Source organism: Rhamphochromis longiceps, linkage group LG18, assembly GCF_057381845.1.
Source record: "Rhamphochromis longiceps isolate RC_006_pf linkage group LG18, R_longiceps_female_GT1.1, whole genome shotgun sequence".
NCBI lineage: Eukaryota > Metazoa > Chordata > Actinopteri > Cichliformes > Cichlidae > Rhamphochromis > Rhamphochromis longiceps.
In genome coordinates, this window is record NC_140574.1 from 14,520,172 (window position 1) to 14,544,867 (window position 24,696).

The window sequence follows — 24,696 nt, forward strand, 5'->3', positions numbered from 1 at the left end:
ATCTGTGCAAAGTCTTAACAAATATGGCACAGATAAGGACTATGAGAATAAACCAAAAGCTTTAAACAGTCAATCTGCTTAGGCAAAGCCAGGCTATAATTTGAAGTTTGCGTCACAAAGATCAAACAAGCTCACCGAGTAGCTGGGTTTATTACTGCACAGTCATATCTCAGGGGCTGCACGCCAGCTTCAGATAACCGCAGTCACCCTCACCCGCAAGCCAAAAATCTGAAAGTCTCCCTGAAAGAGATATTTGTGCATTCAGTCTTATCTAGTGAAAAAAAAGTCACTAAAACCAATTTGATCTCTCATCTTGGACTTATTTTATGTTTACTAAAGAGCAGATAACGCTCAGCAGCACCAGTGCAGCACAGTTGGGAGGTGTTAGGTGTCATTGGCTCAGCTCTGCTGCCATGCGTCTCTCCTCAGAATCACTGAATCTCAGCAAGTCAGCAGCACTGCAGCACTGACAGCCCTGTGCGCTGAGAAGGGCAAAAGACAGAGGAGGGGAAAGAAGGAAAGAGCTTTTGGACACAAAGATTAGTCCTTACGGAAATATCTCATTATTTTCGTTGCATTTCAGTCTGAGATGAGGGTGACAAATAATACACCCCAAACAAAAGCTTCAGGAATGTAGCAAACCTGCCAGTATTGAATGACTTTGACTCATATCCCCCAAGCTCTCTGTTTTTCTCTCCTAGGATTAGTGTGTGACATCATCAGACTTGTTCTTTAAACCTGATTAACCGTTGTGTGAGGCTGCTGACTTGCACATACTTTACTAGACCTGTATTTCTCACCCAAGCAAACACCCTTCACCAAAACAGTAGACATACGTAAAACACTACGGTATTACACTTAGACATGTAGTCATACACTGACTGTGCTTAGTGCTGACATGGGTGCATTGCTTTAAAAAAAAACCTAACTTGTTTTCTTTACAATTCTCAGCATTGTATGATGAAAAAGTCCTTTCCTCTTGTGAGGTGCTAAAAATGCCACTGTTTCATCTACAGTAAGTGAGAGTGTAAAATCATTCATTGTGATGTTTGGTGTCCCAGTAAAAATGAAGATGAGCGTTAAAGTTCGGGCAAACTTGGTGAGAGTAGTCTCAAATGTGTGCAAAATCTTCAGGATCAATATCTTGGACACAACAGCACAATCCAATTACTTTAGGCTACTGTATGCGAAGAGTTGGTGTAAATATCTGCGAGTCTGACAGGCAAATATGTGTGCTCTGATTTGCGATTGGATTCTCAATGTGCCACTCAAGTCACTGTTACGTATTTGCATAAGGAGGAGACTATAAATGAGTAACGGTTTAGGACACGCCTTCCCAGGCGCTCTTCGCAGATGCTGATAGAAACAAGATATATTCCAGATCGGCGACAGTGCTCTAGTACTTAAATACACAAACAAGATGGCCTATAGATCAGGTCCACATTCCTCTTACCGAAAGATGTTCGGCGGGGAGAAAACCGCCGTAAGGTCCAGCTACTCGAGCCGCCAGTTTTCGATCCCGGTGCGCTCATCCCGGGTTTCCTTCGGGCTCTCCTCCACCCCGACCATATACGCGTCGAAGACCCAGAGGCTCCGGAGCAGTGCAGCCATGCCCCGGCTGGCATCCGAGAACTTGGACTTCTCCTTGTCTGACGCCATAAACACCGAATTCATCACGAACCGCACCAACGAGAAGGCGCAGATGCAGTCCCTCAATGACCGCTTCGCCAACTACATCGAGAAGGTTCGCTTCTTGGAGCAGCAAAATAAGATCTTGCTGGCGGAGCTGGAGCAGCTGCGGGGCAAAGGGATGTCCCGGGTCGGAGATCTTTACGAGGACGAGATGAGGGAGCTGAGACGCCAGGTGGACCAGCTCACCAACGAAAAGGCCCGCGTGGAAGTTCACCGGGATAACCTGGCGGACGACATCGACAGGCTGAGAGAGAAGTAGGAGGCGTGGCACTTTTCTGTCCTCAACTCCATGTATTGTTTCTTTTGTTGTCTAGAACTGTTATTCAGCTCTGGTACATTACATAAATCTTTATTAGTTAGAGCCTAAACAGACTATGTATAGAGTGAAAGTATGTAAACATAAATTCTTACCCTGCACTGCGCAAAAAGTTGTTTTTCGTGCTTAAAGGAGAAGTAAATGCCGCAAATGATTTTTAAGTGTATATTTACAGTGGCTGCTGAAATAAAGGTTCTGCTTTATGCCTTTCTTTGCAGGTTGCAGGATGAAATTTCCCAGCGGGAGGAGTCTGAGGCAAACATGCAGGGCTTTAGACAGGTACAGCTCTACACTGGTGACAGCAGCCAAAAACTGCAATAGATGGACATTTTGAGGGTGATAAAGAGAAGTGTCTTAGATCTCAATAGCAGACCTACAGTGCCTCATATTCTCAGCTGTTTTTGGTTAAATTAAGGTTTAAGCAACCAAACTGATGGAAAGTGATGTGAAAGTAATCGGATAAACCTTTATCCTTAATATGAAGATTAACTTTCTCATTTCTTTTCTGGGTGATCTCTCTCTAATTATTGCCCATGAGCTGTGGAGACAGGAATGCACTCTTCTGATGGCACAACAGCAGATTCTAGGCATGATCAAAATAGCTGTAGAGCAGTGACTGACCCTGGACTGGTACAAAAGGCTAAGTTGTGACTGTTGAGTTAAATCAGGCCTGCAGCGAGAGGAGATCTTTTTAAGTCTGACTGGTCACAATGAATGAGCCGGACACAAGGGCAACAACAGTGTGGCTCCAATGTGGTTATCAGAGCGAGAAGACAAGCCACCATGTGATCCGGCTGTCTCGTTCTGGGAGAGCATCAGCACAGAAAAATCTCACTTGTTATGGTCCTGTCAGAGATTGTTCCGTATCACTGGTTTTCACAGGGATGAGTCATGCAGACAGTTTCCAAAGGTTGTCATGGAATAAAAAGGTGAAAAAGAAAGTTGTCATCCCACCAATGTAGTTTAAATGTTAGACTCATGATGATTATATACCTTTTAGGACTTGCTTTAAGTGATAAATACGTTACACAGTCATGGCATTGTCTGTGTGAATGGGAGGAAGGAAGTCCCCGTGGCTTGCCTGAGTGGCACACTGACAACAATGCAGAGCCCACAGCCAGCTCTTGCTCAGTCAGGCAGACAGTCACTCTCTCAGCCTTGGGCTTGTTTGGGAACCCCTGCTGAATAGCACACTTTGTTTGTGGCATTAGTGCAGAGGCAAAGCTGCTTCATTTGCTGATACCTCAGTTGCCAGCCTGCCAACGCCCCAACAAAGCCATGGTGCCACAGCCAGTCTGTATGTATGATTAAGTATGATAAAACAGAAGATGGCTTTATGAACTTTATTCAGTAATGTTATAAAATGATAACAAGCCAAATTAGTTACCAGTAGGAGATCTGGAATTCTACTGGAGAAAACTGCAAGGGATTGCAGGTTAGGTTATTAATAATCTCTTTAATAATTTGTTGTGGTTCTGGGTATTCTCCAGTACTAAAAATTTCACTCAATTCTGTCCAGCCTTTTCCCACACACAAAGATTGTCAGGCCAGCAGCTATAGAGGTTCATTGGTTTGTTTTATTGTATAAGTGAGAAAACTCATGCTCCATCTGAGCTCAGGAATCATAGAGCAAAAGATAAAATAACTGTGCCAAACAAATGTAGATGAGGAAAAAGTCACTTTTCTTCTTGAACTTGATTATAGTGCTTATGTGAAGTATTTGAGCAAATGTCTGCCTATAATGCAGCTGCTGAATTGTATAACGACACGAGAAAACACCTACTCATCTGTTAACAACGTCTGCAAGGACATGTCATGTGCCCACAGTTGATTTTCATTGGATGCATGTGTTTGTGACCTTAATCAACCATACAGTGGGTCATTTTGTGCACTGGATTGTGTGAGGGCTTTTTACAGCATGTGCACAACAGGGTTTTTTTTCTTTGTCAGCAAGCACATTATGCATAACTCATGTCACCTTCACAAGTCACCTTATTAAGAGTCAGTGTTATCGTACAGGATGTAGACAACGCTGCCCTCGCCAGACTGGACCTGGAGCGGAAAGTGGAGTCACTCCAAGAGGAAATCAACTTCCTCAAGAAGCTGCATGATGAGGTAAGCCTTCCTTTTTTGTTGCCTAAGCTAAATCGGTCTACTGCAGAATCACTGCACGTGTGCAGCCTGAGAGGAAAAAGGTACCTTTAGAAAAACTGGGCCAAATAGTTTGAAATATTTGTTAATCTGCTCAAGCGCCACATCAGCAGGGTTTAGTTTCCAAAGCTTTTGTAAGTCTTTAAGGCTAATTGCACAAAAGCATACAAAATAACTGTTAAAAAACGTTCTGTGCTAACTGTATAAACTGACTCTGCTGAATTTGCTACAGGAAATGTTGGAGCTGCAGAATCAGATCCAGCAGCAGCAGCATGTGCAGGTGGACATGGATATAGCTAAGCCTGACCTGACAGCGGCTCTGAGGGACGTCCGTCTGCAGTATGAGAACCTGGCCTCCAAAAACATCCAGGAATCAGAGGAATGGTACAAATCCAAGGTAAAGGCATTTTAGAGAAGCATATCTAACCAAGCGCAGTAACGTGAACTACACCTTCAACTCGTGAATTTTTTATGTTTTTATATTCATAACATCACCATGTATCTAACCAAACAACAGAACAAGTAAATATTAGGCTCAAAATTTATCAGGAAGGCCATTAAAAGACTAACAAGTGTCACTAATGTTTCTTTGTATTTGTTTGACAGGTAAAAAAAATAAGTGTTTGCTAACAAATTCACCGTATAAATGCAACATCATTTGTCCAAATTATGTGATTAGTCTTTCTTATCTTAAAAACTGATTATACATTAGAATACTGAGAACTAGCAAGGTATAAGCAATCCTCCTTCCTGCCGTTTGAGCACTAGTGGAAAGTCAGTAACCTTAAAAGTGCCTCAGAGCACTGGTGCCACAGTGGTAATCCCTGCAAGGCTCTGTCGTGGCTACATCTTTCATAATTTACACACTTTATGAAAGCTGCCGTACTCCCATCTCCTTCAGCCTCTGACTCATCATTTATTGAAGAGTTGATTTCTCATTTTTTCCTTCTTTTCCTCTGTCTCTCCTCTCTGTTTGTCACTGTGATTGCCAGTTTGCTGACCTCACTGAAGCTGCAGCCAGGAATAATGAAGCTCTGAGAGTGGCCAAACAGGAGTCCAATGATTACAGACGCCAAGTTCAGGCACTTACTTGTGAAGTGGATGCCCTGAAAGGAACTGTGAGTTTCCAGTTTTTGGCTGCAATATAGACGATACAGAATATATATAAAAATATTCAACATTTGTAAAACTGGAAGCAAAGGGGGAAACTGAGCACAAGTTAAGGAAATAGAAAAGCAGAGAGGAAAATATTTCTTTTTTCTTAACTTTTACTGCAAAAGTGTATTTTGTTCTGTCTTGGCTGCCATCCCAGAATGAGTCCTTGGAGCGCCAGATGAGGGAGGTGGAGGAGAACTTCTCCTTGGAGACGAGTGGGTACCAGGACACCATCAGCCGTCTTGAGGAGGACATTCACAACATGAAGGATGAGATGGCCCGTCACCTCCGCGAGTACCAGGACTTGCTAAATGTCAAGATGGCTCTGGACATTGAGATTGCCACCTATAGAAAGCTGCTGGAAGGAGAGGAGAGCAGGTGATGGGAGAAGCATTTTCTGAAATGCATTAATCTGTAATACAGATATGAACACTCATTTGATTCAAGATTCAAGATGCTAATCTTAATTAGTGAGCTGTATTTTCTCCGTCTGCAGAATCTCCACCCCCTTGCCAAACTTCTCATCGCTTAACCTGAGAGGTAAGATTCCCCATGCTGATTTTTACAGTTGGAATTACAGTTTTTGCCAGTTTCTAACGATACTTCTCTGTCTTAGAAACAATGGTTGAATCCAAACCACTTATCGAAACCACAACAACCAAGAAAGTTCTCATCAAGACCATTGAGACCAGGGATGGTCAGGTAGAATACGCTTAAAGAGATCTTTCACTTCATACAGGCACATACAGATATATCCCTGCTCATCGCTTTTTCTCTCTTCATCTGCTCCCTTGTTCAGGTGATCAACGAGTCGACCCAGAACCACGATGACATGGACTAATAATGTCCTTGTCTTTACCAAACCACCAACAAAAAGCAATAAGAAGAAACACATTTCACTCGGGCTACAAGCAAGCAAACAAACCAGCAACACACAAAAAGCAAACAGCTTCGAGAAGTGCCTTTGTATGTGGTGATCCAGTAAGCCTGTTAGTTGACACAGACTGTATTTTGCTTCCTTGGCCGCAGCAAGTATTTTGTCACAGTTGTTTAGACACAATAATGAAGTCAGCACAACACAGCAGTTCTCACTGAGGCCTACAAAAATCTATCTTTGTAACCAAAGTAGTATTTTTGATCAATATAGCATGCACTTACCAGAAAAACTGTATGCTAAAGATGTCACAATTGCCTGTATGCAGCAATAAACCATGAAGACTGTTACTCGCTACTGTGCACAAGGTGTAATACTTGTAATACTGCAGTGCATTATTGTTATAAAGTATAAAAATACTTTATACCTAATGCTATACATATAAAGAATTGCATGAAAAACAATCTCTTTTATCTGATTTTAAGTAAATCAAACTGTCAAAGTGTCCTTGAGGCTAAGAAGCAAACTTGAATAGTAAGTTTGATTAAAAATATTTTTTGCAAAGTAAGTTACGGTAAGTTAAATTATGCTTCTGAAAATCAAAGTAAGACTCCAAACATAATAAACATACTTGCTAAATATTCATGCTAAATATGTGCGGGATAGGGACAAAATAAAAAAAAAATAACCCTAACTATTAGGTTGTTAGTTTAGTTAATTTATTCCGCATATGTTATGCACATTTGGATGCTTCCATGTCATCGCTTAAAGAAGAACCTTAATGAATTCATTCAGCTTGGCTTCAATAGAACACAATGAAACAACTCAATCATTGAGAGGAACATTTCCAGTATTTGTGCAATTTGTTGTGTTTAAACAAATTGCACAATTGTTTGTGCAGTTACGTATTGATGGACAGTTATCCCACACACTAACTCCTGTGATTGTAATGCTGTGATAATTTACTACTGCCTTACTGAACATAAGGTTTCCTCTCAGGTCGTGATGATTTGGTTATCAGACAAGCAGTATTGATGGAGACATTATATGCCTATAATGTTTATCAGTGACTATTTTACTAAGGAGCTTCATCCAGAGACAGTTCATATTCAGGGGCTTCAGTGAGGTCTTTGGATTCAGCTAATCACACCCTACCACCTTTGTTCTAAAAGTATTTACACATGGAAAAGGAATCAGTGTAATGGAGACAGCTCTCAGTATACTAGAAATACACAAAAGTTAATGATATGCAATAAAGCGAAGAAAGAAAACCCCAGTGACCTGAGCAAATAGCAGCATAACTAAGGGATGGTTTAGGTTCACCTGAAACAACCCAAACTATAAGCTTTGTGAAAAAATAAAGTTTTACTTTGAATTTTAAATGTATGAATGTAAGTCGGGTATTTGTCTTCCAAATCCAGACTGAGAGTTTGTGCCATAGGGGAGGGGCCTAAAAGCTGAAGGCTCAGCACGTAAGCCTGCAATCTGAGAGTGAAGTCCTCTTAGTTACTATACTATGGTAACTATAGTAACTATAGTATAGTGCTGTAGTGCCTGTAACACATAATAGAGATATTTTTAAGCATAACAATAGTTTTATTTTTACTTTTGATAATCAACTAACGGCATTTATTCCATCAGGTACCACACAGCCTATTGGCCTTTTAATATAGTAAAATCAAATTAGTTAACACAATGTGCCTTTGGAACACAGGAGTGACGGCTGCTGCAAATGTGCTTGTTAATCCCTGCATGTGAAAAAATCTAATTATTTCATTAGTCGATAAAATGTGCTTTTCTGTCAAAAACTGGACAATTTTAAGTGACCACAAACATTTGAGGGGATAGTTCATTCAAGTCGCTGTCACAGTTCCAGTGGAAAAATACATTACAAGTTTAATTAACACACACCTGGGCATATATCAGAAGTATTTTAGTTACTGTTGAACCTTTTTTCAAGTGATAAACAACACAGAATATGATAAACAGAGCTGATCTGAATAGATCGGAGACAGAAGAAGCTCCAGGCCAGTATGACACAATTCAACTCAATTCAGTTCAATCCAGTAAATACAATAGCATCTGAGATTATTTTGTCAGCTGCTGTTTCCAAAATAAAGAAATAGTATTTGACTAAACTTGTAAGCTAAGGTGGACTTCTTTTTCTTCTTCTGCTTCTTCTTTTGTACTGTTTTAGGCTCTGAAAGAATAATTAAAAATCTAAAATTATGTGACAGTTACATGTCATCTGCTGATGAAAGTCATGTGATATGATCAAAAGCTCTGGACTGGTTGAGATAGGATCAACTATAACATATATGAAGTAAATATAACAAAACTACACACAGTTAATCTTAAAATTAGACCTTAACATTTAATGACACATTTTAATTTATGAAGTGTAACTTAAGGATCATCTACTTTAATGTTTGGGAAACTACACTTTTTTTCTTACAAGTGAAATATAATATTCTGTACCCCCAGGACATATCTGGCAGGTATAGTTACTTCAGACTGGGATTTCAGGTCACCTTATAACATGAAGCTTTTAACATCTCATTCAGCCACAGTGTTACATAATAGTTTTTCAACGGGGTCAATGTGGCGCAAGTATAATGAGGTCAACTGATTTCAGTGCATTAAGTACCCAGACTCCTGCAGCAGACTTTTTTTTCACTGTGACACTGATGCTTCCCTAACCATGTGTGTTGGTCTTCCATCACAAACATATAATATGTTTGAATAAGTGTTAATTTCATCTTAGAAACATAGTTGGTTACTATGTAGCTTATTTGCACTTAAATTAATTAGTAAAAGTTAAACTTAGTGTAACAATCATTGCCCCATGGTTCTAATTAAAAACTGATAGAAATGCTGCTGCAAATGTAATACACAAATAAATAAGTAAGTACATCGCCTACTTTTTTTAACTGCTGTTTGCCAGTGATTGAGACAACTGCACCCCTCTTCCCTCCGGTTAATAATTGAAGTAGCCAGGAACTACAATTTCATTTTCTTGACCACGCCCAAATCTCGCGATCACTTTTCGCAGATAGGACTAAAGTCGCCTGTGACGAAGGGAATCTACAGGTAATTTGTGATGATGCAATTAACATTTATGTCAGCGCAGCTGTTTTAACAGCTCGGGATACCTTGCTGGTTAATTGTTGCCGCTTGTTTTCGCCTCCCTGTCCCGGGAGATCCGCGCTTTTGTTGACAGAGGAGGAACTTTAGATGACGTGTCTTTCGGAGGAAACAGAAAACGAGGAAGATGCAGACACGGTCCGGTCAAAGTGCGGAGTTTTCTTTCTTTTGAATGTAACTTTACGATGAAGTCCCAAGCTTACAGCTGAAGTACATGTTTTTCACTGTTGGCCACTTTCAACAGGTTTTGGGTAAAATGAAATTCAGAGTAACCGTTTCCAACTGAGACGTTTAACTTTCAATTAGCGATGGGTTCGGTGACTTCTGCTCTAACTAGGACGAGGAACGCGTTGGTGAAAGTCGGCTCAGAGCCGGAGAACCATGACCCGGAGAGAAGCCAGTCCGCTCCGGAGTCAGACCGGGCCAATAGCAAAGACAGGAAAAGGGCAACACGGTTCAACGTTTCTAACCAGACCGCACGGCAGAGCTCCCGGCAGTCGCTGTCCGAGGTCCTGAGCAGACAGGACTCCGACAGAGCCAAACAGAGTTCAAAGAAAAAGGCTTTCGAGAGTCCACAAAGCGGTGAGTTACACAGCATGCGATTGCTTTACGACATAATAGCACATAACAAGGAGAAGTTGTGGAAAACAACACATACTAATGCCACTTTAAGAGTCACACATAGTACAGTTTACCCAGTTATATTTATGCAAGTACACTTTAACTTCTCCAAATTTCACACAGAATTATTTTGCTTTCCACTTATTTGACAACTACAAAACACACGGAGTTTATAAAAGATAGCGCTTAATTAAATATAATATATATAATTATATTATATAATATAAAGTTAGACAGCAGCTGGAGCCAATCTATATAGTGAGTTCTGGATCTGAATACTTCTTCTATCACTCTTTAAGACACAGAGAAGCACAGGTGGAAGTAGTGAAATTAATGATGGCTCAGTTCAATTAAGAGACCTAATGAGCCAGGTGTACAATAGCAGAACCATTTGGATGCTAATTTAAATTGCAGCTGCACTTATTAATGTCATTGATTACACCTGTGGTTTTCTTGCCAAAAGGTAATCTTTGAGAAGGGTCGAGTAACACGCAGCAGATGTGGAAGTTTTTTTAAAACAAGCAGTGACACAAGATAAATACTCCACATAAAGGTCTGGCATTCAGGGTTTTGCAGCATGACTTTCTAATAGGACTACTGTGAAAGGCTTATGTCATTAAAATGGTTTTAATAATAGTTATTATACAATTTCCTCATGCTTCATACATTCACCATAGCACTGATAGTGGCCATTTTGCTTCTTCTTTGGAAGCGTTAGGTTCATCTTGTATTTAATAATAAGTATCTAGAGCTGTTCTTAGAAAACCACTGACATGCAGTAATCACTGAGGTTTGGTCATGAGTGCCATGTACTGCACACTCTGTTGAAAGGTGGGAATGATGTTTTGATGAATGCCAGTAAAAGTAAGTGACCGCTCCATAGATCAGGTTAGCTATTTCATTAATAGAATTTCTCAGGTTCATTTCATGTGAAAGCAACATCTCTGTGTGTGGTGTGGTGTGGTGTGGTGGGGGTGGGGGGGCATCCTGGCTTTTGTGTTACTTTATACTGCAGATGTCTGTGGTTCATTTCATGGATTTTTTTTTTAAAATAGATGAGAGCAACTGGTCACTTCAGAGGATCGTGTGAATATCCTGCTGACAAAAGGTATTCACTGAATGAATGCTGAGCTCTTTGAAGACCAGGCTCAATGCAGCATATCTCCACTACCAAAGCATCTCTTTGATGTTTGAGATGCCCCCCCGACTGAAATAAACAAAACTAACAGTCCTATCATTTTATGTTAACCCTGCAGTTTGGCAGTTGTGTGTTTCAGCTGAGATATACAGCATGCACAAATGTACAAAGTCTTGCTGAAGCTGCTTGTGTTGTCTGGTTAATGCCTACTCAGCTCTGCAGACGAGTGTGAATCTGCATCTTCACCTTGCTCTACCGCTGCCATCTCCAGTTACAACTCCTCGCATATCTGTCCTCGAGGGAAATTCCTCTCCCTGGTTGGCTCCTTAAATATCACCTGTTTTGGGCAGTTTCCATGGCCATATGACAGTGTAGACTCCCGCTGAGTTTCCTTCCTGATCCCCAGTGACGTTTATGTGTGCTGAAGAGTCTCCTGCCTGACTGTGCATTCAAGTGCTACCTCCTGAGGGGGAAAACAAAACAAAACGCACACGGCAAAAAAATAAAAATAAAATAAGCACCAACCTTAGTATCATGCTTATCTGGTTGGATCCCTTCAGTATCAGAGTGCCTAGTTATAATGTTAAGGGACTGCAGAGGTTTTATATTGGGTCTTTAGAGCATGGCTAGATGAGACCACACACAGACAAACACACCCTATGATTAATATGGACACATCAGTACCAAAACAGCTTTTACCATTACTACGCAACATGTGTTCCAGGAATTATTTTACAGCCAGTCATACAGTCACGTGCATCTGATGTTGAAGAACTGCAATTACCCTTCGGATTTTATGACTAGCACAAAAAATAGGTCATAAGATTTCAAGTGGTGTTAAAGGGGGTGGAGCTGCTGTTGTAGCATACATCAGTCATATTACATAAAGGAGTCAAGTTGCATTTAAGATTGTAGGTTTTAAAAGATTTAACGTGATTTGTAGAAGAGTAGCAAGAAATTATTGACATGTTTTTATCCGAGATTTTTTCTTCATGTGTTAAGATATAATGGAGATGGAGAGATTTCGCAGGTCTTTCCTCCCCACTGCTGTCAGACTCCATAATAAAGACTTTAACTGATCAAGCACACACATCCATACATATGCAATAATACCAAGTGCAATAATCCTTTCTGTCATCGTTGTATTTTTACTCAGTTGTATATAGTATTTGTATTCTATTTTTATCTTATTGTATATTTATTTTATTTTATTCTATTCTGTACATTTGTGTACTGTATTTATTCTTATTGTATTCTAATTTTTGCCTCATAACTTTTGCACTGTCCACTTCCTGCTGTGACAAAACAAATTTCCCACATGTGGGACTAATAAAGGTTATCTTATCTTAATTTCATTCCTAAATCCACATAATCGGACACTTTTCTGAGCAGCGTGAAAAAAGCTGATTTTCCTATAATGACATTCTAATTAAAGAAGAAATCACTCGCTTCCAAATGTAGAAGTCCATAAGTAATTACTGTGATATATTTTTTTTGTTTATGGACAAGAAATTCTTGGAAAATATAACGCTTTTATTTAACTTGAATGTGGCCTTTAATTTAAATGTACACTCGCCTACCACTTCATTAGGTACACCTTGATTGTACTGAGTTTGACCCGCTCTTGCCTTCAGAACTATCTTAATTTTTCATGGCATAGATTCAAAAAAGGCCTTGAAACACTAATCAGATATTTCGGACATATTGACATGATGACTTCACACAGTTGGTGCAGGTATGATTATGAGTCTTCTGTTCTCCCACATCCTGCTCTGTTTTTCAAGAAAACCAGTTCGAGATGTTTTGAGCTCTGTGACATGGCGCGTTATACTGCTGCAGGAAGTCATCAGAAGATTTGTACACTATGCTCATAAAGGGTCAGCAACAATACCCAGTTGTGCTAAAAAATGACCTCCCACACCATTACACTCCCCACCACCAGTCTGAACTGTTGATACGAGGCAGGATGGATTCATACTCATATATTCTGACGCTGCCATCTGAATGTTGCAGCAGAAATTGAGACTTATCAGTCCACACAATGCTTTCCAGTCTTCTCTCGTCCACTTTTGGTTACAGCCTCAGTTTTCTGTTCTAGGCTTCTGTTCTGCTTTATGTCATGAACATGCTTTGTGTTCATCAAATGCTTGTCTGTATGGCTTGGTGGGATTGAGTGGTTGCTTGCATTATTGTTGCCTTACTATCACCTTGAAGCAGTCTAGCCAATCTTATCTGACCTTTGGCATCAAAAAGGCATTTTTACCCAGATAACTGCTGCTTACTAAAAATCTTCTCTTTTCTCTATAAACCCTAGAGATGGTTATTAAAGAAAATCCCGGTAGCGCAGCAGTTTTTGAAATACTCAAATCAGTTTCTCTTAAATCATCTTTCTTCCTTGTTTTGGTGGTCATTTCGACCTTCAGCTGGTCATCTTGACCATGTTTGCATCATAGTCGCCACTATGATATCAGCTGATTTGATATTTCCATTAATGGGCAGTTGAACAGATGCACCTAATAAAATGTCTGGGGAGTGTATGTTCTAATCTTTCATCCTCGCAGCTCTGTGTCACTGTTGAGTGCAAGGAAAAGATGAAGAGAGAAGGGATTAATTAGGAACCACAGACTACTTTACATGTAGCTGATGTTCAGTGGAAAAGTTAGCAACACTAAACTGTCATTGCTCCCCACTGTGCATCTAATGTGCATTTATCTGTATGCAAGTGTGTAAGTCAGGGAGGGGTATTCACATTAAAAAGTGGTGTCTCAACTTCACACCATTTGTGGTTAAACTTTTAATAGTCAGTTATAATCTCTCCTTACTGTCTCAAAAGTATTAAATGGTTTAATCAAAGCTGTTTGCTGTTATTTAGTAGGAAAAGCAGTAGTTAAAAAGTATCAAAAAATTCTGTCTGTTTACTAACTCTAGTTTTAAAGTATTCAGTTTAGTATTTGATAACTATTAAGCAAATATTAATTTTTGTTTCTCCTGCCAACACTGAGGATTTTTCGGTCATGCAGTCCAAATTCTGCTTCCTTTGTGGCCACTGCTCCACAGCTTGCACAGTCTGCTCTGTCTCCAAATTGTGAAGAAACTGGACGTGACTTTTTCATAAAGTGCAGAACTGCTGTGGTTTTCACGCTGTGTCCATATAACGCAGATTAGTCGCTTTGGTCTGTCGGCGCAATGATGTCTAGGATGTGAAAGATGTCTGCCTCTAATCAAAAGGATTATATTTGTTTTCCTTGCTGACCTTACTCTCACCAAACTAGTTTTGCGTCTTTGATATGGAACCATGCTGGTGCAAAAATCATTAGCTAAAATGGTGGACTCTGTTTCTTAAGACTGCTTTTCCTTGTTCTCTTCAGGGTCTTGGTGCAGGAGAAATCAGATGACAGCTCATGGAGCTCTCTGTTTTGTCAGCTCATTTCCCTCAGCTTTGCAACACAGGCTAACATTACCCTTAAAGGTGCCTCTAATGAGTATTTAGCAGGGGAAAAGACAAGCTCCCTTGCACCCAGTGTGTCTTAATTACATGAGTGTGTCACTGTGGTGACAGCGGTGTTGGGACTGACAAAGTGTATGTCATTCCGCATCTCTAATGAGCTTGTTTTTCCATCTGATCGCACAGTTGTTGTCAAGAATTGTGATGTGCTGCTGGGACAGATTACGAAATCGAAAAGTTTCAAAACTGATCAAATAAAATGACGGTAAATTTGAAGCATCTAGAAAAAAATCTCATGCAATTATAATTCAGCAAGTAATTATATTGATTTTTTTTTTTTTTTTAAATCATCATATATTTTAGTTATATACAACGAGACACACACAGAAACAAAAAGTGTTTCTTTTTGGGTGGTTTTGTTTAAACATCAATTTAGTACAACAGACTGCTTTTAAGCCCTTTAGTTTGTCCCCAGCTTCCCTTTATCTTCACCACTAATTAAAGTCTTTGAGTGATGGCCTGTCCTGTTGTTTGATGGCCTGATCAAAGGTTGAGCAATAGTTCATGATTAATGGACATCAGCAAAGCAAGCAGGTGTGTTTCTGTTGTCAACAATCCACTGTACTACAGGGGCCCGTTCTTCGTACCTCGCTAAGTAGGTTAGCCGGATTAGATTGTTGACGATTTCGCGTGATCCTGGATCAGTCGGTTCCCCGAAGCTCATCCGGGACTTGCTGTCATAGCAACAGAGCCGTAAGCGTAAACCTGCAGGTTTACTTTATGTAAACAGGATTAGATCGCGGCCACGCAGGTATGTCCGCTTCATTTATACGAAAGCAACAGCGATAAATAAATAACATCAATGTAACTGAAGATAATGCAGCACTTGATCCTTTTATTGATGTCACACAGATACATACAGGTCATTTCCTAAAAAAGGGAAATGTACTATTAACATTCTATTACATGTATGTGATTATTACAGATGTAATTCATATTTCAGAGTAGTAATTGTAAATTACTTCGTGTAATCAAGATGAGAGACCACGGCTATAAAAGCCAAGGTGGATTTGGGAAGCCTGTCGCAGCCATGTCCTGTCCGTTTACGCGAGCAACCCATTGCGGAAGGTGCAAGATTGATAAGGAGAGTCCTCAGAATTCAGCGTATATTGCGGGACAGACAGGATCCTTTAGCTCAGCGCGACAGTGTGCTCATTGAGAGATATCGATTTTCCCGTGAGGATATTATTTACTTAACCAACTTGTTGACGAGGGGGTGCAGGACCACCACCTGTCTTTTTTTGCTCTGCCCTTTTCTTGGTTGCTGTTATAAACAAACAAACAGATTATTTCAGGCTCTCTTTCCAAGAGACGAAAAGCAATATAAGTGATAAATATTACCATTCTGTAGAATATTCTTATATTTCACTTTTACTTGTTCCCATGTTCTAGTGGGTCCTGTTGTGGCTCTAATGTGAAAGAGGATATAATATAACAATATAATATAATGTAATATAATATTGGATAATATAGTGTAATATAATAAATCTACCCTACCGCCTACTGGTGTTGGCCAGAGGGGCCGATGGCGCAATATGGCAGCCTGGCTTCTGTCAGTCTGCCCCAGGGCAGCTGTGGCTACAACCGTAGCTGCCTCCACCAGTGTGTGAATGTGAGAGTGAATGAATAGTGGCATTGTAAAGCGCTTTGGGTGCCTTGAAAAGCGCTATATAAATCCAATATATTATTATTATTATTATTAAATTACTTACGAGTTTAATTTGTCAGCAACTTCCTGCCAGCCCTCTCTCCTTGCTTTTGCAGCCTTTGCAGTGTTCCCTTGCGTTCTGATTAAACTCTGAAACTCCTGAAATCCCTCACTCAGGAGTTCTTGCTCTGCTGCCGAAAAATACCGAGCCGAGCGCGCTCCTTCGACATTTTCGCCGACCAATCAGAGGGTTGCCGATCAATGTTTCTACTATCGATGCGTAGCCCCTTTTATGACACCCAGTGATGTCACATTACTGCGTCCAGCTGTACTAATCGTCAACAGCAGGTGTGTTCGGGGAACCGGATTAGCGAGCTCACGGTTAGCGCGATGATTTGATCTTGGATGTGTCATTTGATCTTGGATGTAGTAAGCGACGTACGAAGAACGGGCCCCTGGTCTGCTAAAAAGAAGAAAAAAAGTTTATTTTCACATAATCGATTGTAACAAACCACGGCAGACCTGATGACATGTTCATGCTTTTCAGCATACTTGATTATTTCACCACGGTTGCTGTACACACTCGGCTGCAGCTCTCCCGCTGCCAGCCGGACACATCACCCACAATAACAACAACACTCAGGACCCAGTACTACTTATGCAGAGCGGCGTGATGAGCCGATGAAGGTCCGGTGCGTCAGCTTCTCCATGCATACGTATCCAAAAAATCATATCAAAGCTGAATTAGTAAAGTAGAACAAGCACTGTTGTGTGTGTGTGTCTTGCACAGTACTTGCATACAACCAGGACATCTTTGGTCAATTCAAATCTCATTCCATACTATGTGTAATAAAAGAAACATATTTTTGGAGTATTTGTTTTGCATTTTCTTTTTTTGTACTTGGACTATTGGAACAATATCTGGTTTTGTTTGTTGGAGCTTTGTAATGTTGTCTTTTTGCATATGTGTATTTGGCTGAGATGACAATAAAATTAGCTTTGAATTAGCTGTCCATTAAAGGCAAAAATGTCCCAAATAAATAATCTTTAAGAAAACAGAGCTAGCAATATTAACCTTTTGTCTTATTTTGTGCAGTATATATTTTCAAGGTCTTCCCGTTGCCTAGTGATAGTGATGTCACCCTAATAAAGACCCTTAAAAAATGGATCTTGACAAGGATTCAAAGCAGTGGTTGTAGAACATGCTTTTTGAATTGTCCTATACGTAGGACATTCTTATTTGATTTTTCACTCATTCATACACAATACATTCATTTGCAATTCATTTCACCATAAAGAAAAAAATCCTGTGATTATTTGGCTACACGCAGCAAATGGCGTAGACAATCAAACCCACAAAACCTGTGTGGTTATCAGAGTAAACGTAACACAATACGCACCCAGTCTGGTTTACAGACTGGCTCTCGAGAAATCATTCACATCCACATTATAAAAAATATGAAAAATGATACACAATCAGTGATTTTTTTTTTTTTATCCAGTAAAAATTTGTAAAAACACAAAAATGGTACAAGGTAATGTAGAGGTATCACAAACCGATTTAGGACTGCTATTTTACTGGAAACAAAAGAGTTTTTGGTCCTGTTACACCTTACTCTTGGTGTTCTGTATCTGCATCCTGAAGGAAGCAGTTCAGATTCTCTGTGCAGGGGGAGAGTCTGGCTCTCAACAATAGCTCTGGCCTTTCGCGCTACCTGCTGCTCATATACAGCAGGCAGTGTGGTCTGTGGGAGACCTGTAACTTTACTGGCTACTTTCACTTTGTTCCTTTTCAAGCCAGGAAATAGCTGAAAATGGTAAAACTGATTCAATGAAAGAGTTATCATAATTCTGTTGACGTTGAAAACATGCAACTTCCTCAAAAATGTGAGGTGTTGCTAGCGCTTCTTGACCACTGCTTCCACATTAGTGTCAAATTTTCAATTATTATCAATGACCATTCCAAGCTATTTATATTGTTCCACCTGTTCAGTAGCTTTACTCTTGATGTTGCTCTGCAGTCGAGGGTGAGGGGGCTTTCTGAGACTGATCACCACGTCCTTGGAATTCTCAGTGTTATTCTCAGTATTTAGCAGACTAATGATGGCGGTGTCGTTGGCAAATTTAAGGATGTGTCTGCTCACATGCTGGTTCCTGCAGTCGTTGGTCTATATGTTACTTTGTTTAGAGTTGTGCAATCTTTATCTAGAAATGATTCAACTCTAGCTCTCTCTCCTATATTTTGCCTCTTTTTCCTGCAGCACCCTGAGGCTGGTTCTACTGAACTTTCTTCCCGTTAAAAGGGAGTTTTTCCTTTCTGCTGTCGCCAAGTGCTTGCTCAAAGGGCTTTTTGGGCCTATATCTAATATTTTTGGATCTTTATCTGACAATTGAACCACCTTGAGGTGGCTGTTGTTTTGAATCAGTGGTAGTAGTGACAATAGCAAAGCAAAAAGTGGCCAGTAGGTGTCAATGTAGAGAAAGCCTCACTTTTCCCATAACCACTTTTAGGCTTCTTTTATGGTGGTTTGTGTCTAACGTTTGAAGGATGTATTGAATTATAGACAGTTAGAAAGCAGGTACATTCTCTTAGTGTATTCACTTGTTCACTGTTAATGTATTGCCAGTATTTTGAGTTACAGATTAAGCACTGCTGTAAGTTAATTTTGTGCTTGACTGATGTTTAATTGTTGTTTCCTGGAGTAGGGGAGACCGGGGATAGTTGTAACATTTTTGACATTTCTGTCTGTAAATTGAAGCTCTTTTAAGGTAGTGGATTCAAAATGTAATGCAAAGTATTTTCATGTCTCTGCTATTAAATAGTGCAGCTATTTTCTCTGCAGAACAATTACCCATTGCATGGTATGGTCTCAAACACGAAGAGTGAAATGTTACAATTAACCCCATAGTCTGGGTTAGTTGTAACATATCCTGGGGTAAAATGTAACACAATGAAATAAGGGTACTAAGAAAACATTAACATGTAATCTTTGTTTATTCAACACATGAATGCACTTAGAGCCATTTGTGTAGCTGTGTGTGTGTGTGTGACAGAATGCAGAAATCTAGCTTTTGAACATATTCCAACCCCCCAAAAAAGACAAATTATGGAAATTTCTGCAACTGAATATTTCATTAATTTTGGTTGGTCTTCCTTGAGTTTGGCCTCATTGGCTCAGTGGGCATTATAACCTACAACTCTTGCACCAATTTTGAACATAACAATGAAGCTGAAAAAATGTAGCTGTTCACCAGCATCGCAATTCCATTACTTTTTATCATGGCTTACCTTGGTGTGGTTTGCAAAGTGCTTCAGAAAGATGAGGAAATCTGTTTCTTGCACCCATCCTGATTTATTTCCACTACCAGTACTTCCTACTGGTCCATCTCTGACACAGTGGTCTGCATAATGTATGTGTGGGAACACAAACAGTGGAGGAATTGTGTTGCCAATGGCATTAACCGCATATACAAAAGCGACCAGTGAACCTCTCTCTGCTGATGTCGTTGCCCCAACTTGTTTAATATAAGTTAAAGTAATAGTGTGGTAAGTTGTAACATCTGCATTATTGTTACAACTAACCCAGACTGTTGCTGTTACAACTGACCCAGACTCCTATAGCCATGAACTAGCTAACATTACAGCCAACGGCTAAAACATTAGCACTAAAGACCTACACAGAATATATCCCCATAGACATACAAATAACACAATTTAAGTTTGATGAGTTTAACTGCAAAGCAGATAATGCTATTACAAATTGAAATAAAGTAGAAAAACTTACTTTTTGGCATACAAATTACTTTTTTTCGTGTTAAATTGTCTGTGTTTGACAAAATGTGCTGATTTTTCACATGTGATAGCAGAACTGAATTGGGCATGCACAGGATGAGTCACATCATTTGAAACTTAGCCCTGATTGGAGAAATTGGAAGTGTTACAACTGACCCACGTTACAACTATCCCCGGTCTCCCCTAGGCCTAGTTGCTTTTTTGTTTTCTTTATTTTTTTATTTTAATGTGATTCTCTGTTCCTCTCTCATTATGACCTATTACTTTTCCATCAGTCATTTCAGGGTATATTTAACCACTTGTTCACTTCCATCTTATCTGATTACCTTCAATCTTTTACTTCAATTGAGAGATTATTTGAAGGACACTGATGAAGCTACATGGCAAAACGTCCAACAATTGTAGGAAGTAGGATAACGATTGGCTCACAGAATGTGGGCCAGTAAAATATTCGGTGAAAGTGACAATGACAGAATTGATGTTGCCAGTGTGGGAAAGCAGAAGTGATTTAAAGAATATACTAGCAGCCTGAATTCCCATGAATGCAGCCAGATGAGTGAATACAGCGCTACCTTGTTGAACACAGGCATATTGTAAGCTTCATTACTCAAGCTTCCTAATCTAATCTCCTGTGTCCTGTTTCTTAAGGAGGTAACATCAGCATATACAGAAGGAGCTATATCTTTACTATTAACAGTTCCTTGGAGATTAATAGCACTTCATACTGACCCCTAACCTGCTCCTTCTTCAAGGTCAGCTTTACCCGATGCCCGTCTTTGGTCCAGTTAATAGTCTGCGTCAGCTCTTGAGGTGCACACGAGATATCTAGTACCCCTGTGCTCCTGATCCTAGGCTGCACTTGAGCAGTCCAGCCTACATGCTCAGCCTCCAGGCTGCTTCCATCTTCTTAACTTGAACTGCCTGTCTGCTCTGCTTCTCCTGGTAGACCTCCAGAGTGGTCTCGCCTGCCTTTTCCTCCTCTCAATACCCTGTCCTCCCTACCTGCAACCCACCCACATAGTGGCCTCTTATGTCTGTTGGCTATTTGCCATAGTTCTCCAGTTTCTCCTTGCTCTGGCTGCCAGTTCGATCACCTACTGTTGTGAGCTCATTTGTATCCCAGTCTCAGAAACATGTATCCATGTATCCACCTGCTTCTGTCTTCTGTTCTATCATTAGAGACTTGTCTTCCATTATGAATGTTAACTATGCTCATTCCAACACATTTTTTTTTTATTTTTATTTTTATTTTTTTTTTATTAAATGACATCAGAAACAGCAGTATGCGACATTACGTGATGGCAGAGCTTCAGTTCATCCTTTGTCATTTTTTTTTTTTTTTTTAATAAATAGGACAGGGGGAATGAATGAGAGAAAGAGGGGGAGAGAAAGAAAGAAAACCAAAGGGGAGAAGAGACGGTGAGAAGGGGGGGGAAGAGAGAGAGAAAAAAAAAAGAACTCCTGGGTCACCTGTATGGAGAAAAAAAAAACAAACAAACAAAAAAAACAAACAGAGGAGACAGCAAACAACAAAGAGCAACATAATAATAGAGAAAACAAAGCACCATCACAATAAACTAGCTAGTCATAGATATCAATATTTACTAAATAATAAACGATATTGTGCAGCACGCAAGATAGACAGCGCACAGTGTGCTTTGAGGCAGCAGCCAAGAAAGCTTTAGTCCGCGTCTGTGAATACCCATGTGTGCATACCTGTGTGGATCAGCATGCTTGCATTCCAAAGGTTTCTCCATGTAATGATCTGCTAGGGAGTGTGGGGGGGCCACAGCCCCGTCCTCCAGGGTGTGAAGCGGGTATGGAGGAGATCAAAACTCCAGACATCCAGAGGCCCCCAGAACACAAGAGACCATGGAAGACCAACAGAGGGGCAGCCGCGCCACTGTTCCAGTAAGAGCTGAGGAGAGTCCCAGATGAGGGCTCGCCCAGCAGCCGCGGAGCAGAAGTCAGGGGGAGTTGCAGTGACACGCCCGTGAGCTCCGCCGGCCCCCAGCTGTGCCTGAGTGACCGAGCCCCAGGCCGAGAGGCCGGGGGCACCCCACCTCCAAAGGGGCCCGAGCGAGCCCCAGGCCCCAGGCCCCGACAAGCGGCCGCCAAGGAGTGAGCCGGTGTGTACCCGGACGCCCACCCCCAGACACAAAAAACCACCAACACACCGACACCTGAGGGAGTCCGCCACCGGCAGGGGAAGTGGTGGTGGGTGGAGATAGGCCTCCAAACCTTGGAGGGCCTGAGGTGTCCCCAGAGAGGTGGCGTCTGATACCCAACCTGACATATAGACACAGACATACAGGCACACACAGACACAAACATCCATTCCCACCCTCATGCTCTCATGTGCACTCACTCCACACTCAACCAACGTGGAGACAGACATAAAGAGACGCTGTACACACAATCACACTCCCCAAGCGTACTCTACAAACCGGGTCTAGGTACCCTTGCCCCTGGAGGGGGGAATTGCACCCAGACCCAATTTTTTTTAAAGAAATTGTGCTTTTTTAGTATACTGGGCTCATAGAGTGAGCCTTTCCCAAAGCGTTCTTTTACTCTTGTCATTCCAGTACAGGGTGATTAGATTTCTTTTTTTTTTTCTTGTAAAGTCTTCTCGTTATGTTAGACTTGGATAATGATATGCCTACTGCCTGAAAAATGTTTTCCACTTGGCTGGATGCTCTGAAAAGATCCAGTAATCATCTACCAGCATCTTTTTCGGTGGACACATAGGCTACAGAAGAAAACACTGGTGTTTCTAAGCTCAGAAGTGCATTCTTTTGTCAGTAAAGCAAAGTGTTGATTTGGCTCCTCCTATGCTATCACTTTGATTTTGTTTTTGAATGAGAGGAAGAGAGGTGTAACAGTGAAGCTGCAAGGAGTCAAGATAATGAAGGTGGATGAGTTTAAATACCTGTGTCAACCATCCAAACCAGTGAACAGTGTATAAAAGAGGTGAAAAATAGAGTGCAGATAGGTGGAGTGCGTGGAAATGAGTGTCAGGGGAGATTTGTGACAGAAGAGTCACAAAGCAAGAGTGAAAGGAAAGGTTTACAAGACGGCTGTAAGACTTGCTCTGATGTATGGTATGGAGACAGTGGCTCTGACAAAAAGACAGGAGGCTGAGTTGGTGGTGGCACAGTTTTATTGAGAGTGACCAGGCGGGACAAGATCAGAAATGAGTACATCAGTGGGACAGTTCAGGTTGAGTGTTTTGGAGGTTAAACAGTTTGACATGTGCAGAGGAGGGATGATGGATACATTGGACAAGGGATGCTGAAGATGGAGCTGCCAGGCAGGAAGACCGCAAACAACATTCCTGGATATCGTGAAGGAGGACATGCAGAGAATTTGTGTGGCAGATAGGGCGAGATGAAGACAAAAATGATTATAATGAGATCTGTTGTGTAAAGATTATCAGCTAAATCTGAATGGCACTCACAAGTTAGGGTCAAGTTGTATGTATGAGAAAGTTGTCCGGCATCTTACAAACAAACTACGTAAAGCTTCCACCATGCTTGCATTTGTACTAAGGCTTTAATCGAAGCTTATATAAAAGGCTGCATAGCAACTTTTATAGGGTGATGCACAGGTGTGGAACAGCACGTAGCCTCCTAAAATATCAGGAAAATAAAAGCAGAGGCCCACTTCTTCAGTTAAGTGTGTTACATAACTTCCTCTCTAACTTCTGTAACCCCTGAATGCATTAAACAGCAAGATCTGAATATAATGCAGCACACTTTGACCATGATATAAAAACACCTGCTCTCATGCAACACGCTCTCAAAGAGAATCCTGGCATTTAACACCTTTACACTGACTTCACATATTCTGTTAGGCATGTTATTTAAGGAGCAGTGTCATTGCATTGGCAGAAATATAATTTTGTTAATTACATTTTATTGCACTAAACAGTGTATTCAAACACACTGAATAAGGCTTGAAAGTATATTGTAACCGCTCTGAACCTTTCAAAAACAATTATTTAGTCCACTGACAAAAGGAAAGAGTAGCAAAGCTACAATATTCCCACACATGCCCTCATTAACATGAAAGCTGCCCAGGAACCCACAGTGAGAGTGTTACAAAATTAGGATCTTCACAAATTGCTACATGTGGAATGAATTGGAGGCTCGGGAGAGCAAGGTGACAGCAGAAGGAACGCGTAAAGAGCTCTTACTGTAGCTCACCAACAAAATGAGATGGAGTGTAATTATCCTACAGCCGTGTAATATGTCCTCTGAAACCGAGCTGAGTGACTCAAACTGTCTTTCTTGTAATTGGATGGATGTTCTGATTGTGATCGATAGCTGTTTGACTGTACCGATACAGATCCTTTGGGTATTAGAAGATACCGTTCCTATTATAAAACAATAATCCTATTTTTCACTATGTAAATTAAAAAACATAGATGCTCACTATCATTTGCGTATTGTAATACACTCATTGGCTTTGTTGTATTGCCATTGCAATGCACTGCACTAGTTTTTCTCCTCTCTTCTGCTCTCTCTCTGTCTCTGTATGTGCGCTTGTGTTTCACGATGTGTGCCCCCTCCCACGCACGTGGAGTTGAGGAGAAACAGGTGAACTGAAGGATGTTACTTGACGTGACAAAAACTCAATATGTTGATGTTTAATAAAAGC

General features: G+C 40.7%; 2 protein-coding genes across 3 annotated transcripts in view; both read left to right on the plus strand.

Annotated features, from left to right (window-relative positions):
* The first annotated feature begins 1,326 nt into the window (after positions 1-1,326).
* On the plus strand, positions 1,327-6,543 carry viml (vimentin like). The gene is made up of 9 exons (XM_085389682.1): positions 1,327-1,947; positions 2,227-2,287; positions 4,028-4,123; positions 4,392-4,556; positions 5,152-5,277; positions 5,472-5,692; positions 5,811-5,854; positions 5,931-6,016; positions 6,114-6,543. Exons 1-9 carry the CDS (start codon positions 1,421-1,423, stop codon positions 6,153-6,155), a joined length of 1,368 nt encoding a protein of 455 aa, XP_085245808.1. The 5' UTR covers positions 1,327-1,420; the 3' UTR covers positions 6,156-6,543.
* A 2,696-nt stretch (positions 6,544-9,239) lies between these two features.
* pde1cb (phosphodiesterase 1C, calmodulin-dependent b) overlaps positions 9,240-24,696 on the plus strand; it is a 119,308-nt gene continuing 103,851 nt past the window's right edge. For both annotated transcript variants that reach the window (XM_085389040.1, XM_085389041.1), the window contains exon 1: positions 9,240-9,914. In XM_085389040.1, coding sequence (XP_085245166.1) covers positions 9,641-9,914 — 274 coding nt within the window. In that variant the 5' untranslated portion in view covers positions 9,240-9,640. The remainder of the gene's footprint in view (positions 9,915-24,696) is intronic.

Bases quoted from the DNA above. Each gene is read 5' to 3' on its own strand.
- viml (XM_085389682.1), top strand. From the start codon at position 1,421: ATGGCCTATAGATCAGGTCCACATTCCTCTTACCGAAAGATGTTCGGC. The intron at 1,948-2,226 runs GTAGGAGGCGTG...CTTTCTTTGCAG, and splicing joins ATCGACAGGCTGAGAGAGAA to GTTGCAGGATGAAATTTCCC. The intron at 5,693-5,810 runs GTGATGGGAGAA...CTCCGTCTGCAG, and splicing joins CTGGAAGGAGAGGAGAGCAG to AATCTCCACCCCCTTGCCAA.